The sequence below is a fragment of the Hesperophylax consimilis genome, chromosome 10 (assembly GCF_061612785.1).
Source record: "Hesperophylax consimilis isolate HC1 chromosome 10, BYU_Hcon_1.0, whole genome shotgun sequence".
In the NCBI taxonomy this organism is placed as follows: Eukaryota; Metazoa; Arthropoda; class Insecta; order Trichoptera; family Limnephilidae; genus Hesperophylax; species Hesperophylax consimilis.
The window spans coordinates 17,919,371-17,935,535 of NC_142845.1; the positions used below are offsets into that span (position 1 = coordinate 17,919,371).

A 16,165-nucleotide genomic window follows, 5' to 3' on the forward strand; every position below is an offset into this window, starting at 1 on the left:
AGGCCTTTTGTGTGGAGTTGAACTGAACCGAAACATTCAAAACATAAATATTGTAAAATTTGGTTTTACTTAAATAAAAGTCAAAAGTCACCAACATTTTTTATTAAGTCGATTAAAAACATCTTCATGAAAATATGAGAAAAAATCGCTGCATATCATTAAATTGATCACCGAACGACTCTAGTTTAGCGAGCTCACACTCATACTAAAGTCGCATCAGTTGTTGGTCTGCCTCCCTTTGCATGTCTGCAAACCTAAAGCAGATGCAGAACATATGATCTCTGACTTCAGCAGACCTCGTGTACCCGGGGATCATCTTATAATATATTTAGGCTCCAAAATGTGTGTTGGCCAGTGTTAACAATTATTATTTTAAGCTTAAAGCGTTCATCTCTTCATCGTTCGGATTCCAAATTCTGCTGAAGCATCTTTTCTTTTTCCAATTTTTGTGTCACCGCTAATTTATTGGTGTTCATTTCTGAAAGAAAAGTACAGTTTTATTTAAATTTCGTTCACAATTAGGTATTCATGGAAATTAGATCGTATAATAAATTGGTGAGTCCAAACTATATTGTAACTAGATTCAGGTTTGTTACAAATTTTTCTAGTGGTTATTTTACATGCGATTTAAAAGAAAAATTATTCACGTGTAAAAATAATGATCTGAAATGAATCAATGGAAAAATGAATCCTACAAATATTTGCGAAAATTTATTTACAGCCTTAGATTAAGAATTCTCGTCTATTTTTATATTGTGACTATAAAAGTTCCTCGGAATATAAAAACATACTCATTTATTTTAACTCAAGTTTTTAACAGTTTAGCTACCCGGTAGTCTAAGTAATCTAAAATACACTACATCAATTTCAATTTTTATACAAGAACAATAAACCAAGTGCCTTACTAATAAAAGTGTTTTAAATTTTACGCAACTGATAAATAACCATGTACTATGCATTACAACCATTAATGGACGGTGAACGGTTGTTTATCAGTTGCGTAAAGTTAGTAAGGGGGTAAGTAGGTATCGATGTTCTAATTTAATATTTTATTGTTTTTCACTGGTCAATCTAAACGTAAATAGATTTAGTTAACCTTCTTTGACCACATACTACTATTATTTATTAATTATAATACGGGCATGAGCCTAGTATGGTAGATGAGAAAATCACCAATATTGTAATTTTATAATATTTATTAAAAATAAATAAAAAATAAAATTTACCAAGGTCAAATGTCTGTGGGTCATTCCAGGGCTGTTTTTCACTGGATCCAAATATGAGGTAGAACAGGTTCGACAAGAAGTAAACGGTGCAGGTGATGTAGAAGACGACCCGCCATTGTGTTTGGTCCGTCTGAGAAACATAATAATAACATTGTAACCGCCATATTACAAACAATTCAACACTCGTCGTACATCAGCTGATGTCAAATGGTACTTAATTCCGACATATTAAACCAGCACAAAACCAAAAAATGACGCAACTTTCAGCCCGTCGCGACGGTTGACACGTCGTCCCACGGATAGGTAAGCAATCGACATAAACCGGATGCTACAAGACCCTACGCAGAAAAGTTCTACATTGAACTACGCTGCAGACCGTTGCCTTACTATAGCGAACTTAATTTTAAGCGCAGGGTTTTGCAGCAATTGGTTTATATCGATTTTTACCGATGCGTGGGACGACGGGCTAAATTTGAATATATAATGCAATTAAGAGTTAATAAACACATAAAAACAAAATCCTTCAGATGGAGGCAGGCGTATTATGCATAGTATTAGAGATAATGTGCAATTTGTAAGTATTTACAGTAAATTATAAGAATACATAGTTCAATGAGATAAGATAAAAGAACTGCTGTATAGTGCATTTCAATGGTCATCCGGCAGTCCCAATGAGAGTGCACGGCGATCGGCCTGGCAGTTAACGAGTCTCATCGTCCACGCCCTTAAGCTGGTTTCCCGGTTGTGCATTGAAGAATTTCCATGGCAAAGTTGGTTCAGTGGTCAGTACTCACCTCATCACTGACGAAGTATCCCACTGTGAGGGGAGCCAAGATGGCGATGCCGTTGGCCGCGCAGTTGGTGATGCCCACCACAGTGCCTGCGAAGTTGGGAGCCATGTCGATTGCATTCATCTGGAAGAGTAGACAAGCTATTACTGACTGACTTTGCTCAGGTGTGTGAATATCTAAAAAATGGCTATTGATATATTTATTTATATTTTATTGCTATTTATTTATATCCTGTTCAGGGTGGATCAATGCAAAACGATATAGTTCGTTTTGCATTGATTAGAATTCTTGCCTGATCAGACTATGCAATAATTACAATAGCGTATTATCCAAGGTGGATATTTTCAGTTGCGAACTTACCAAAAACAAGAGGTCCATAAAATAATATTTCTCTGATGGTTTGTGAATAATGTTATGTCTCTATTGCTTTCATTTCTATTATAATTTGATTTATATCTACAACCTCTCTCCATGGCTGTATAGATAAATGTTTTGTTTTGTAAATTTTTCGTTTTATATACTATTTTGTTTTGTATAAATTTTTGAATTCATATTCCTTTCTTACAAATTTTATTTTATTTCAAATTGACATATAATATTTAAAATTTTGAACGCAAACATAGACAAAGTTTGTAAAAATCGTTTACCGAAGGTTTTTTATCGTGTAAACTGTAATTGTCACTTTACACAAAACTGAGAGTGCGGTATTCCATCTTTCTAACGTTGTTAAAATCATAAATCCCACCGTAATATAAAATGAGATTGTATAATTTTTGCGAAACCGTGTCAGGCTGGGAGACTCATCTGTAAAGGGTGTTAGTTGGCGGTGGAGAATACCTCCCTAAATTGGCCAAAGCCTTAACACCCGAACTATTCGAAAATAAAAAAATAGTTCCTTCAGCAAGAACAAGAAAGAAAATAGTGTTACAGTATAAAGAGTGAGCAACGAACCATGTAGCCCATGTTGAGGGCGGAATTGATGCCAACCGTGAGCGTGATGAAGCCCACAGCTACCGCCTCGTGGCCGGGGGGGATGTACGACAGCAGAACGAGCGTCACTCCTGGGCATACCGTTCCTGGGAGAAAACAAATTCATACGGAATTACTAATTAGTGACTGATTGGTGTTCATGAGCTTAGTAAAAAATGTAGGCATTTTTTTTCATTAGTGCCCAAATAAAAATGTTTTTATGATTTCTTTCACTCGGTCAGCTGTTCTATTTAAGACTGTAAATGTGAGGGTGGCCATTCTGTTAAAAATAGTTTTTTAATAATTAGGATTTCTTTGCTTAAAAACTTTTAAAAAACTATTTTTTTTCTTAGATTATCATCAACCAAACCAAAGTATCACCAACCACCCAAAAGCTTCGCGGTATGAACGCGGAACACGATGTATATTACAAGTGGCATACAACATACGCCCTGCCATATTGTACAACTTAAATAAGTATTTATTGAGAATAGGCCACTTGCATCATATTTTTTAAAAAAAATTCCGGTTAAGGAAAATATTCTAAGACATTCTGTATTATTATTATTTTTTTAATCGTATTTTTGAAACCCTGGGGATTTTTTGAAAATTTCAATCCGAAAAATCAGACCTTTTTTTATAAACCGCAAAGACGGGACATAATTTTATAGGTGAGAAAAAACAATGATTACATAGCCGAAAATCATTTTAAAAAAAAGAACGTTTTCCACACGAATGACACAGCAGAATAACGAGGCATACCAAAAATATTACACATCATAAATATTTTTTTCCTTGATCCATCTTATTGATCATAAATCATTATAATGTACAACGTCTATATTAATAAATCCAATGTAATATACTTGTACTTGTAAATTATAATAATAATAAGAATATTATAAAATTTGATTTTGATAAAATCAGCACCATAACCATTATACCTCTAAAACACGTACCGACATCAAATTGTACGGGGTTCTCTTCACATCTGTCAAAAATTCAAACCAAATGAAAAGTTCGCAGAGAACAAACAATAAATCTAGTGAACGAATTCAAAAATTCGCCTGAAATCAAAGTGATGCCATATAAAAAAAATAAATCAGTGTGGAATTTTACAAAATTAATAGGAACATTTTCAGTAGACGGGACATTTTCATGTAGTGACGACACGAGCCCAAATAATGGATTTATTTATTTAAAAATAAAAATAAATGTACATTTCTACAAAATTTTACTAACATTTTCGTAATCTTAGTAAAAAGATCTATCCACACGATTTTTTCCAAGTCGTTATGAAATCCATGCAAGTGGCCTATTGGGATTGTAACACTTTTTTCAAACAGGAAAAACAATTCATCAAAAAGTCGTAGATAAGGGTGTACACTCCAAGCAACTTTTCTGAATAACTTAGAATACCAGAAGAGCCCATTCGCGCTTCGAGACAAAGTTGGAGAAAGCAACTCCTGAAACTAAGCGAGGGGAGGGGCGGCCAATAATGGACTGAGACCGCTGAAGTATTACAGCCCATAACAGATGGTTTTAGCTCCGGATGGTGTCTGGAGGCACCTTGCGAAGGGGTCCATAATAAATGGATGAGAATGGTGATGATTTTTTAAAATAAATAACAAAATCTTTAATTACCTATAGTATTGAAAATCTTCCTAGAAGTACATTTGGAGCAGTATCCGTTATTGATGATGAAATCGGAAATGACGCTCAACCCTAAACTCACAAGCCACATAGCCGCATACGGAAGGGCGGACAGCACGCCGCTCTGGAAATTACGTTCAACACAATTTGAGTATCATTTCACCAAATGTTATATTCGAAAACTAACAAAGTAGGTAAGTATAATATACTCGTAAAAAGCACCTGTAAATCAATATTCTGCCATACAACTTGCAAACCGAACTAACCAGAGTAGTAGCCCTTTGATTCTCAAATTCCATACGTAACCCTTTACCTTTGTAAAGGTGAGAAGATGTATGTATGTGAATGAAGCAAGGAGTGAATGCCAAACTGAGTTTTTTGGCGATGCATCATCTCTACCCACCCTTGCGGGAAAACCTCGTGATGGTTAGTAACTTCGTTATAATATAGATATAGATATGATTCCATGGACAGCCAGATGCACAAGTGTCCATTCTGGAAGGAATATACAATAGGCTTACAACTATATGCCTGTAACGTATTTTAAGATAATTTGGACACATTGCTCCCCAGACTGAGGAGTCCAACCTGGAGAAACTTGTAGTTATTGGCAAAGCGTTTAGCAGGAAAAGCAGAAGAAGGTCACCAATGCGCTGGAGTGACCAAGTATCACTGGCGTCCAGTACGTCGGTCTACTTGACTCTCCACGCAGCGCAGAATCGTGAGGAGTGTAGGAGCCTTATCCACTTGGGAAATTGGAATGGGGTTCACGATCTTCAATAATGAGGAACCGATTTAAGAAGAAGTAGAAATATAGATTTGGAGTATGTACATTCTTCATGTCTATCCCTAGTGCCATCTTCAGGTAGCTGGGGATCTCCACAAGCAGAGTGATGAAGCCCCAGTTGCCACCCACGTTGGCCACCAGCATTGCCCACACGGCTGGACACGTCGCTATGGCCCGCCACGGTGTCTTCAGAACCTAGAAGCAATCACATAGTAAGAAAAGTTTCGCAATGTATCGAGCTCTTTTGATTTGGTTGGAATTTCGTTAAGTTTCTCAACGGATCCATACTCTCTGACTCGCTTAGCTTTCTTAAAAAAATACAAAATAAACATAATCGTTCCCACTGTGATTATAACTTTGCGTACATTGCCTCCCTTTGAGACTCTGGAAAATTTCGTAACGTTAAATTTTTGGGTGTTTGCCAACCTGGACGAATTAGCATTTTGGGAAAATAAATTGCACCCGTAGCAAAACAATGTGCATCCGACATCCACCAATACTTTATTCCTCTTAAAATATTTTTTTTCGATCAGCAAAGACAGACCATGCGTTATGCATAAAAGAGGCTGAAATTGACTTATAATTAACCTATCCAAAATAGTCATCTTCGCCTCAATTCAACGACGATTTTTCCAATTTCTAGTACCTATGCAATATAGAAGTTGTTCATTTCCTCCTCGCCTTTTTAAATTGTAAAGGTTTATCTTCTCGGATTATCGCAACAGTGCTTTTAAAATAATACACATTTTGTTCGTTCTTCACCAAACCCTTTTTTAAACAAAATATTTTATAATCATTCTATGTCATCATTTTGCAAAGAGCTGATGGCTAATGCTTTTCATAATCAATTAGAGATAGTTTTATTGTGATGACGGCACATCGCAACATCAGCGCCATTCGAAACAAGCAGAGAGAGCTCGATAAGATAGAGTTTCGCTATCTCCGTCACGGGGGGTGTTTGTTTAAACTCAGATCTCAAATGCCTACGAACAACTACTCTGTGACGTCAGGTTTTCAAAACTTTTCCACTCGTCAGAATCACAACTTATCATAAAATAATTTCTAATCTTCGTGATGTAAATATTTAAGTTGTCATATTTTAACTACTACCGTGCAAAACAAATTTCATAAAGTTTGTTTGATGTGACGTCCGTCAGTTACGTCAAAAATCTGGATTAGACAATGGCTAGTTTTTTATCTAAACACCTCTCCGGTGAGCCGATTTCGGGATTTAACACAATTTGTTCATAATTTTTTTTTTTGACACAATGTCCCAGCTTAATTTCGGTTGTTGGTGTGTGGGTTGTTAAATATGCCCTTCATCAAATTGGAACTACGTATCATATCAGACAAGCGATTAAATAGGTACCGAAATTGTTGAATGAATTAATAATATTGGAAATGCACACATATTTGTTTGTTCAAATGCTTGACAGATGCTTAGCTGAATTAATAGAGTGAAAATACGTTACTGAGACAAAGCGCGTGGTTTTACTAAACTTGGTCCATTTGACATATTGCATATGCGTTATAAACATATTCTTTGAATGGCTATACTTTTCATAATCGGTGCTACATTTTTGTTCAATTAGTACGAATATTGATATTAATGATTGATTTCGTAATTTTTCAAGTTTACTAATATTCGATAGGTAAATTTCTTCTCTTGAGAGGCAAATACAGTCAGTTTAACAAATCCTACAATGGTAATATCCCCTGTTTTTCACAGGTCTGTATAATGACGATTAATTCCCTATGATAAGTAGGGAATTAATAAGTCACCACAAACACAAGGAGTCAATAACTTTTATTCATATTTAGAAGACATTTCATTAGCCATCTGACTAAGTGGTTTTTTGTAAAATAAATTTTCTTACTTTTTGTTCGTCCGTGTGTCCCAGTGACTTCTCGATGAAGTAGCGCTCCTCCTTTGAGATTGAGGGATGGCTGGCGGGCGAGCTAGCCCCCTGGAAGACCCACAACAGGCCGGTGAGCAGCCCGAGCGCTCCGATTGCGTAGAACACCAAAGGCCAACCCCACGCGCTGGCCGCCAGCAGGCTCGACAGCGGCATTCCCACGATCGTGCCAAATGGGGTGCCTGCAAACGATTTATTAATTTTATCAATGAAAATTTTCCAAGAAACACGTACCTCAACATCTTCTCTAGTGGTTTCCTCATTGCTGAGAATCGTGGACTCCTACTTCAATTTCCATGGTGGAGGCTCCTTCACTCCTCGTGGTACTGCGTAGCGAGGAGAGCCAAGGATCCATCTAAATGAAAATCTCCTTCAATGGAAGCAATCTTCCTAACAGGCCTTCCATTGATATGATTGGTGTACCAAAATACCTGAAAAAAATCGACAGTATGCAGAAACGGGCGGTTTGTTTGATAGATTCTCCTGTCTTTACAAAATGATCTTTTAGAGCACAGGCGTCAGGTACTTGAATGCTGTACTTGTTCTACTGGTATTTCAATGGAAGATGCTCCGAGGAATTAGCGTCATTGATTCCTTCGGCAACAGTGCACAGTCGGGAACTCTGTGTTTCCTCCCTCCTACAACATGGGTATCTTCAAGACCTAGATTCACTCCTTGCTTTCCACAAAAATAATCACACACAGCATCATCAGAAATTATTTTTTTTAGAGCTTCGTGTCTGGAGTTAATGTAAAAAAAGATCACCGAGGTTCTAGACGTTTATGATGTTGATTATAGCAGCACCATACTACAATGAAAACTATTGAAGAAACCACACTGTCAATTCTTCCCTGACTTCCTTGATTTATCCGACATGGGTTCTTGTACTTGAATAAGAAGAAAATACAAATAAATCTGAACGAAATTTGAAACGGAATAAGACATAGAAAAAAAAGATAACGGATAGTCGGAACAAGGAATCGAATCTAGGATCCCTCTCTTACCGGGACAAAACCTTTAACCACTCGTCCATTGGAATCTGATTATTTTTGTCGATTTCACGTCTCAATCTTCTCTTATCTTCTTCTTTAGATAGAAGCCAAAATTATGCAGCAGAATATAAAATTACAATATGTTGGCAGCCAGGCTTCTGTTTCATCTTTCGTTTAGATTTAATAGTATATTTCTTTTTCATTAAATATAATAATGGTTGATATAATATTTAAACAAGTACTTATATTTGTAGCTCACTGTGATGTTTGTGTAGTATCTTGTGAATTTGAGCAATTTTGGTTATTCCATAAAGTTCTTCTTCAATGCGCCTGTAATACCTACCACAAGTGATGACCAAATCAACAATTTGCATTTAAACGAGACAATACCCTAAAAGAACGTCGGAATCTTCGACGTAAGTGAAGAAGTCATGCACAAAAATATGCGACTCGCGGCCCTGGTGAACTGGGCAAACCTACGGTTGAATTTGCCCTATCAAATCTCTAAATTAAAGAAGTCTTGTGGAAACAATATGCCCGGCGTAATGGACGGACCTACGGTCGACTTTGCCCTAGCAGGCCTAGAAAATCAATCTTTCCGTGAGGTTTATTTTAATTATTTATGATGTTTCTAGAGGGAAGTAACTAATAAAAATAACCTAGAAAAAAATCTGGTGCTTACCGCTAATTTTATAAATGAAAAACATTTTATAAAATTTTCACGTTTTGCATAAAATATTTTAATGGTAATTTCCTGTATAAATAAATAAATAAAATAACTTACATCCGTAGAGAACACTCTAGAAACATTTGAGATTTTAGTAATACGATCAGAAATAATTAAAATGCGAGTGTCTAGCAAACCCCTGTTATTAGAGTCTTATGTCGCCTTAACCTGTAAATCTATTGATCAGAAGTAATATATTTACCAGCAAATAGTATATTGGTCAGTCTGCTCTTCTCATGAATGGGTATCCAGCGCGCGGCCAGAGTGTTGATGCTGGGGAAGAAACAGGACTGTGTCAACCCCTGCAGCATACGGCACGCGCAAGCCATCGGCCATCCGCCCTGCGAACACAAATAGTTTATTGGTCAGCCAGCTCTTCTCATGAATGGGTATCCAGCGCGCGGCCAGAGTGTTGATGCTGGGGAAGAAACAGACTGATTTTATAATATTTTTATTCTTATTATTTTCATTATAATTATTTCCTTGAAACACTTAAATGAATTGAAAAAATACATGCCACCGAAGGGAATTGAACCCACAGCCTTTTGATTGCCTACCAACAGGTGCTCTACCAATAGCGCTACGTCAGCGGCATGTATTTTTTCTCGGTTTTTTTTTCAATTTATGTCAGGTGTTTCAGGCTAATAATTATTGCAAAATAATACGTTACCCTCTGTGCTGTGCATAAAAAACCTTGTCTTTAAACATTAGTTTATCATTAAAAATAATTTTTATTTCCACTTTCTTCAAAATCTATTTTCAACATTCACTTAAATTTCAATTTTTAATATGATTTATACCTGTTTAAAATTTAATTTTTTGGTCGAGAGAATATTAATAAATTGAAATGTAATATGCATGTTTACTAAAAAAGTATATATACATCAACAAAAAATAGGATATGTATGCACAGCAGCTGAGATAGCATCAGATATTTAAGTGTCCAGTATATTATGCTTGACTGAACTTCAATAGTTTCTGTTAGCCTAATGTACATTTGAACAGACTACGCGAGATAATCAACAGAACTGGCCTCATGTCATTAGTTACCTAGTGTAACACAACACCTCTCCTCTTCTACTTCACCTGCATCACCATATGCCCACAGAAGAAAGAATGAGGATAACCCGAAGCATGAGGCATGAGCTACTCACTAAGTGGACCGCAGTAGGGGTGAGCAGCGTAACCAGTCCGTTGACCATCATGGCTACCACCAGCAGCCGCTTGGCGCCGTACCGCTGCGCCAGCTGTCCTGAAGGCACTTGCATCACCATGTAGCCCCAGAAGAAAGAGCTCAGGACGATATCCTGAGTGTGCTTCGGCCAGGGAAATATCTAAGTAATGTTTTTGAATAATATTAACCTTAAATAATATTAAAGAATTCAAAACACCATTAACAAATAATAAATTTAAAAAGTAAAAACAAACAACAACAACAACAATTCATGCGTAATTATGTATTTCGAAGGACCTTATCTATTATGAGTAAGACCGAATATAGTTTTCCATCAGCTTTGTACGGATGAAGGAAGAGAATATGGATGCAAGTGGAGGGATATGGGCAGGCGAAAGGGATGGAGAATTTACTTGAACGACGCTAAACTTGCCTAAGTCTTGCAACCGTTCTAAACGGGACTAAGACACATCCTGTAGAATAATGTTATGAGATAAGGGGCTAAAACAACTTTGAAAGAGAGTGGAGAGGCGCAGGAGATGCGACAGAGAGAGGTTTGGTAGTACCTTACCTACCTGTTGAAATCCGGTCCCAAAATACGTGTAGCCCAATTTAAGCAACGTTTCCATTTTGATAGGTAGTTTCTTACCGAGCCAACACCACTTCTAACCCAATGCAAATACACAGTACATTATTTAGCCCACTTCCCGGGTACTCCTGCAACACATGAATTCGATGCTCTGCAATGGATGTCCTCATATGATGAATACGATGACGTTATTTAAATAGTCACTTGCCTCAATGCCTTTGCCTATGTTTGATGTGTCCGTCATGGCGACTATAGCCACGCTCATGTCCACGCGCATGATGTAAGCCACGGAGAGGCACGTGAACACCAACATCACTTGCACGTGGCGCACGCCGAGCCCGTGCCATTCTTCTACAACGAAAGACGCATGTTTTTAATAAATCACAACACAGCATTTTCTTAACACGCTTATTTTGTGGAAGGTGCTTCTTATTCAGTTATGAAATGAGCTGAAAAAGATTATAATAATAATTGGATAATTTGTTCAGCGCCATTTAAGAGCGCTTATAATTTATAACAAGATTACACATAATTAATATCGTGATAATTTTGTTGGTTATTATGCCTTTTTGCGCTTGCTCCTTCTTTAGCCAACGTTTCGGACAGCGTTACATCGTCCATCATCAGCGCAAATGTATAGATTGTGGTTAAATGTGTTTTTATACATATATATATATATAAACGATACCGTGCTACAAGCTTTCTTAATGTGGTTTTCTGCGTTTAGTTTTGGTGTCGCCGTCTATTACCTGATGCCAAGAACTAGTAGTTAGGCCGATACATTCCGAGATGTTGGCTGAAGCGCAACACGTTATAATAAACCAAAAATTTATCACGATAATACCTACGGCCGTGAAAATCTCAAATCATATCCAATAAATGATATTATGTACGTATGGATCAATGAATATCGATTCTGAATAATAGGATTTTAAAAGAGACCAATGTAAGTACATAATTGGTTTTTCAATAACTAACATAAATGGGATTAATCTGTTCTGACCATTAATCAATGTTTCTGACATTGCCAGATGACGCTACCGCTTCAAATTGACCGTACATGAGATTTTAAAACAATTTTTACACATAGATGATATTGAATGAAGGCTGTAAAAATGTTAACACTGTAATGTGTACATTAAAATGCTTTGTTCACCTGTCGTGGGTATGCTTATCAGTACATTTGGAAAGTGCACTTCTGAATTTTAGCTTTTAATTCCATTGTTTGACGATGAAAATTGTGTATTTTTTAAAAAGTAAAGTCGTTGATAACAATTTGATAGAATGGCATCGAATGTATTTTTACGATTAAAAAAATGCACATATTTTGTACGAGTAAGTAATCATGTATTTACAAATCAAACGCAGTGGAAACGAAATTATTTTTTTCGTAAAATATCAAACTTTGAAACGAATTTAATTTAAATATTTAAACAGTATGCACAAACCTCAATATAACTCTTAAGTATTTTGCGCAAACGTGAAAGGGTCGTTCATGAGACGAAAAAACATAATGAATGTAAGTTGCCCACTGGTATAGATACAATTTACACTCTTTTGTTACAAAAAGCACTTTTAAGAAAGTTCAACTCACTTTCTTCTCCTTTTTCCACCGTCGAGTATTCACAATTCAGTTTATCATTTGAAATCATGGTTGATAAATTGAGCTCTATTTAGTTATTGTGTAGTTTCGACCAAGTGCTGGTACCTTGGTGTTGCCTCTCTGATGCCGCAAGGGATATTGAGACTGGCGAGGGGAGATGGGATCTTGACTAGTGCTGGAATAAAGACTATCGCTGATAATATCCTATCAGTTGATTGCTTGTCACCTGTCAGTATTTTGTAAGCTATAATTAACAGAAGAATGTACACACTACACTTTCTGGTGACGCTGATATTCCTATCACAAATCAGAGTATGCTAAGCTACGAGTATTGTATTCAGTGGCGTAGCTAGGTAACCAAGGGCCCTGGGGCAAATTAAAAAAAATGGGGCCCCACTGCTATGTAAACTGATTAGGTTTTATCAAATAAAAATATGAAATATACAAACACTTTAAAAATGCCAAGCTACTTAAGCTCTTTTTTGTGCACTGCAGACTGCAGGGCAGGTAATAAAAATTTAGTTTTCGCAAAAGTATCAATGACTTCGTTTAAATCCAGGCTTGATGCGGTTTTGTTTTCAATTGCTATTAGCGATAAATGTCGGAGTCGAGTTTGGCCCTTCTTATTTCTTAAATTATTTTTTATTATTTTTAATTTGCTAAATGACCTTTCAGCTGCTGCAGAAGTGACAGGAATTGTAAAGAATAATAACATTGCTGTAAATACTTCCGTTAGGTCGCATTCTAGAACTCCATATTTGCTCATTATTTCCTTACATAATTGGTGAACAGTCCATGCTTGAGTTAGTTGAGGTAAAACTAGATGGTAAATATTAATAAATTGAAGTGAAAAACTAGGGCCTATTGTATCTGAATATTTTCTTTGGAATTCGTCACACTTTTGTAATAAAGTTGCTTCATCAACATGTAATAAAAATGTTGGTGTTAGAAAATCGAATATATGACAGACTGCACTCATACCAATAAAACGTGTATCTAATTGAGATATTACTGTGTCTATTACATTATTGAAAATCTCAATTTTAAATATTTTTTCTCGGTTTGGAAATCGGTGATCAGCAGCTAATTTATCAAAATGTTTTTAAACTTTTCTTTGCCTTTTTTCTTGAAAATGTGTATAAATACCATATTTTCTTGCACTTTCACTGGCTTTGCACTTGAATAATTCGAAATCATTTCTATAAATTTGCAACTTTGCTTTGGTATCTGCTAAAACTTTACTCGCCTCGCCCAAATTGATGTCGCATTTTTGTAAAGTTTTGGATGCATAATTGATGTTGTCCAATACACTGTGCATAAATTCGCAAAGCAACACGAACTCGAAATTTAGTATTTTTGTTTTAATACTCTCTGCTTCACTACGCTCATCTTTATTAGGACTCTTTAGAATTATTTCTGATAATGCTTTGATAATATCAAAATAACGAAGTTTTATTGCAGATATCGTATTGACCCTCTATTTAGTCGTATCCATTATAATGGCAAAAAACGGTGACGCTCTAATTTGTTCTAGTAGATGGGTTTCGAGTTTGGTCCCCAAGCTCTCAATCATTTCATTTTGAATTGTTGCACTCAGATATCTTGTAGATCCTAAAAACATAAAAAAAGTCAAGTCAAGTTAAACAGTTAATAATTATAAACAAAATAAAACGATAAAAAACTTTGAAATAACTATTATTGCCTTTGGGCATATCCAAAACTTGCCACAAAATGTAATCATATCGGGCGACAAGCTCTACAAAGGACAGAAAATTTCCGTGGTATCCTTCCTGACTTAAGTCTTCTTGATGTCCTCTCAAAGCCAAAGAACTCTTTGCTAGGGTAAGTATGATATCGCATAACCTTTGAAGAACCATTTTCCAAAATGATGCTTCTTTGCGAATTTCATTTTCAAGTTCCTTGTCGATAGTATTCTTCTTCTTCGATGGCGCTACAGCCCATATCGAGCTTTGGCCTCCTGCAACAGTCGCCTCCAACTCCTCCTGTCCTCAGCGGCTGACTTCCAGTTTGTCACCTGGAGAAGCTGTGCTGCATCCCCTCTTACCTCATCTTCCCACCTCAGTCTGGGTCTTCCCACTTTTCTCTTTCCACCTGGGTGACCAGTCAGAATTCTTTTTGGGACGCGTGTATCCGGCATTCTCTGTACATGCCCAGCCCATCTCAGCCTGAGGAGTCTCATGTGTGCAGAGATGCTAGGGGCCTTATATATATCGTACAATTCTATATTGTGCCGGATACGCCACTGTTCGCCCTCTTTAACGGGTCCACATATTCTTCTCAGCACCTTTCTTTCAAAAGTATCCAGCATTTCAGCCATCTTTACCGTCAGTGTCAGCGCCTCACATCCATATGCCAATACAGTTCTTACAATGGTCTTATATATGGTTATTTTGGTTTTTCTGTGGACACTACGTGACTTAAACACTGGCAGCAAAGAGAAGTATGTTTTGTTGGCTGCTGTGATTCTCCTTCTGATTTCTGCTGGATCCTCATTGTTCTCTGTCAGGCTGAAGCCCAGGTAGGTGAATTGATCGACCACTTCATATGAGTAGTTGTCTTTAAATAGTGAACTACTTCTTCTTCTGTGTGAGGGGTTCCTGCTCTGTACCATCATTTTTGTTTTGTCAACATTAACTCGCAGTCCTACTTCCCGCGCCGCTGTTTCTAAAGGGTCGAAGACCTCCTTAATGGCTGAAATTGATCTTCCGACAATGTTGATGTCATCCGCATATCCGACAACTTGACTGCTCTTGAAACAAATATTGGAGCCAGTGTCTATTAGTGTTTTTCGTATTACATGTTCGAGCACAATGTTGAAGAGAGTGGGAGCCAGACTGTCCCCCTGTTTAAGTCCCTGTGATACTGTAAATTCTTCCGACAATTCTCCGTCTATTTTGACCTGACATCTTGAGTCTGACATTGTGGCTTTTATGAGCCTAACCAATTTAGGTGGAATCTGGAATTGTAGTAGTATGTCATATAGACACTCCCGATCTATGCTATCATATGCTTGCTTGAAATCAATGAATAGTTGGTGTATGTCTATGTCAAATTCCCAGCACTTTGCCAAGATCTGTCTGACGGTGAACAGTTGGTCTGTTGTGGATCTACCGGTTCGGAAGCCTGCCTTATACTCTCCCAGTAGGTTTTCTGCATATTTATCAATTCTTTGTTTCAGTATCATGGTGTAGATTTTATATGCTGTGCATAGAAGTGATATTCCTCTATGATTTTCGCATTTTAATTTGTCACCTTTCTTGTGAATTGGGCATATTATGCTTATTTGCCATTCCTCTGGGATTTTTTCCAGTGTCCATATTTTAGTTATTAAATTGAGTAGCAGATTTCTCAGATGCTCATTTCCATATTTGAACAACTCTGCCGGGAGGTTGTCTTTCCCAGGTGATTTGTTATTTTTAAGTTTCTTTAGTGCAGCATTTATTTCTTGCATTGTTGGTGGATTCGCTGATTCTTCATTACTTGATTCAGTGGGAATGTTGGTAGGGTGACTTCTCAGGTCGCTATTAGGGTTGAGAAGTTTATAGAAGTAGTTTTTCCACACTGTTTTTATTCGTTCCTTATCTGATATAATTGATCCATCAGCGTCTTTGCATAGTGTTGTATTCGGTTTAAAACCCTTCTTGAAGAAGTTTACGATAGTATTAGTACGATAGTGTTAGATAGTATAAGTTTACGATAGTATTAGTATCGTTTTTT

General features: G+C 36.7%; 2 protein-coding genes across 2 annotated transcripts; both read right to left on the reverse strand.

Annotated features, from left to right (window-relative positions):
* Window positions 1–311: 311 nt before the first annotated feature.
* Window positions 312–3,208, reverse strand: LOC149420400 (putative inorganic phosphate cotransporter). Its single transcript, XM_089636126.1, has 4 exons — window positions 2,969–3,208; window positions 2,021–2,140; window positions 1,227–1,356; window positions 312–478 (listed from the first exon to the last, which is right to left on the reverse strand). The coding sequence occupies exons 1-4, from the start codon at window positions 2,978–2,980 to the stop codon at window positions 396–398; spliced, it is 345 nt and encodes a 114-aa protein (XP_089492252.1). The 5' UTR covers window positions 2,981–3,208; the 3' UTR covers window positions 312–395.
* Window positions 3,073–12,476, reverse strand: LOC149420401 (putative inorganic phosphate cotransporter). The gene is made up of 8 exons (XM_089636352.1): window positions 12,419–12,476; window positions 11,033–11,175; window positions 10,216–10,395; window positions 9,264–9,402; window positions 7,304–7,524; window positions 5,472–5,621; window positions 4,722–4,763; window positions 3,073–3,093 (listed from the first exon to the last, which is right to left on the reverse strand). The coding sequence occupies exons 1-8, from the start codon at window positions 12,474–12,476 to the stop codon at window positions 3,073–3,075; spliced, it is 954 nt and encodes a 317-aa protein (XP_089492478.1).
* Window positions 12,477–16,165: the final 3,689 nt, after the last annotated feature.

What these genes read in the sequence shown, in the direction of transcription:
- LOC149420401 (XM_089636352.1), bottom strand. Translation starts at nt 12,476, where the DNA reads ATGATTTCAAATGATAAACTGAATTGTGAATACTCGACGGTGGAAAAA. An exon ending in GGTGGAAAAAGGAGAAGAAA is followed by an intron (nt 11,176 to 12,418) that starts GTGAGTTGAACT and finishes CTTTCGTTGTAG; the next exon opens with AAGAATGGCACGGGCTCGGC. An exon ending in ACATAGGCAAAGGCATTGAG is followed by an intron (nt 10,396 to 11,032) that starts GCAAGTGACTAT and finishes AACATTACTTAG; the next exon opens with ATATTTCCCTGGCCGAAGCA.
- LOC149420400 (XM_089636126.1), bottom strand. An exon ending in GATACTTCGTCAGTGATGAG is followed by an intron (nt 1,357 to 2,020) that starts GTGAGTACTGAC and finishes TATGTTTCTCAG; the next exon opens with ACGGACCAAACACAATGGCG. An exon ending in CCCACAGACATTTGACCTTG is followed by an intron (nt 479 to 1,226) that starts GTAAATTTTATT and finishes CTTTTCTTTCAG; the next exon opens with AAATGAACACCAATAAATTA.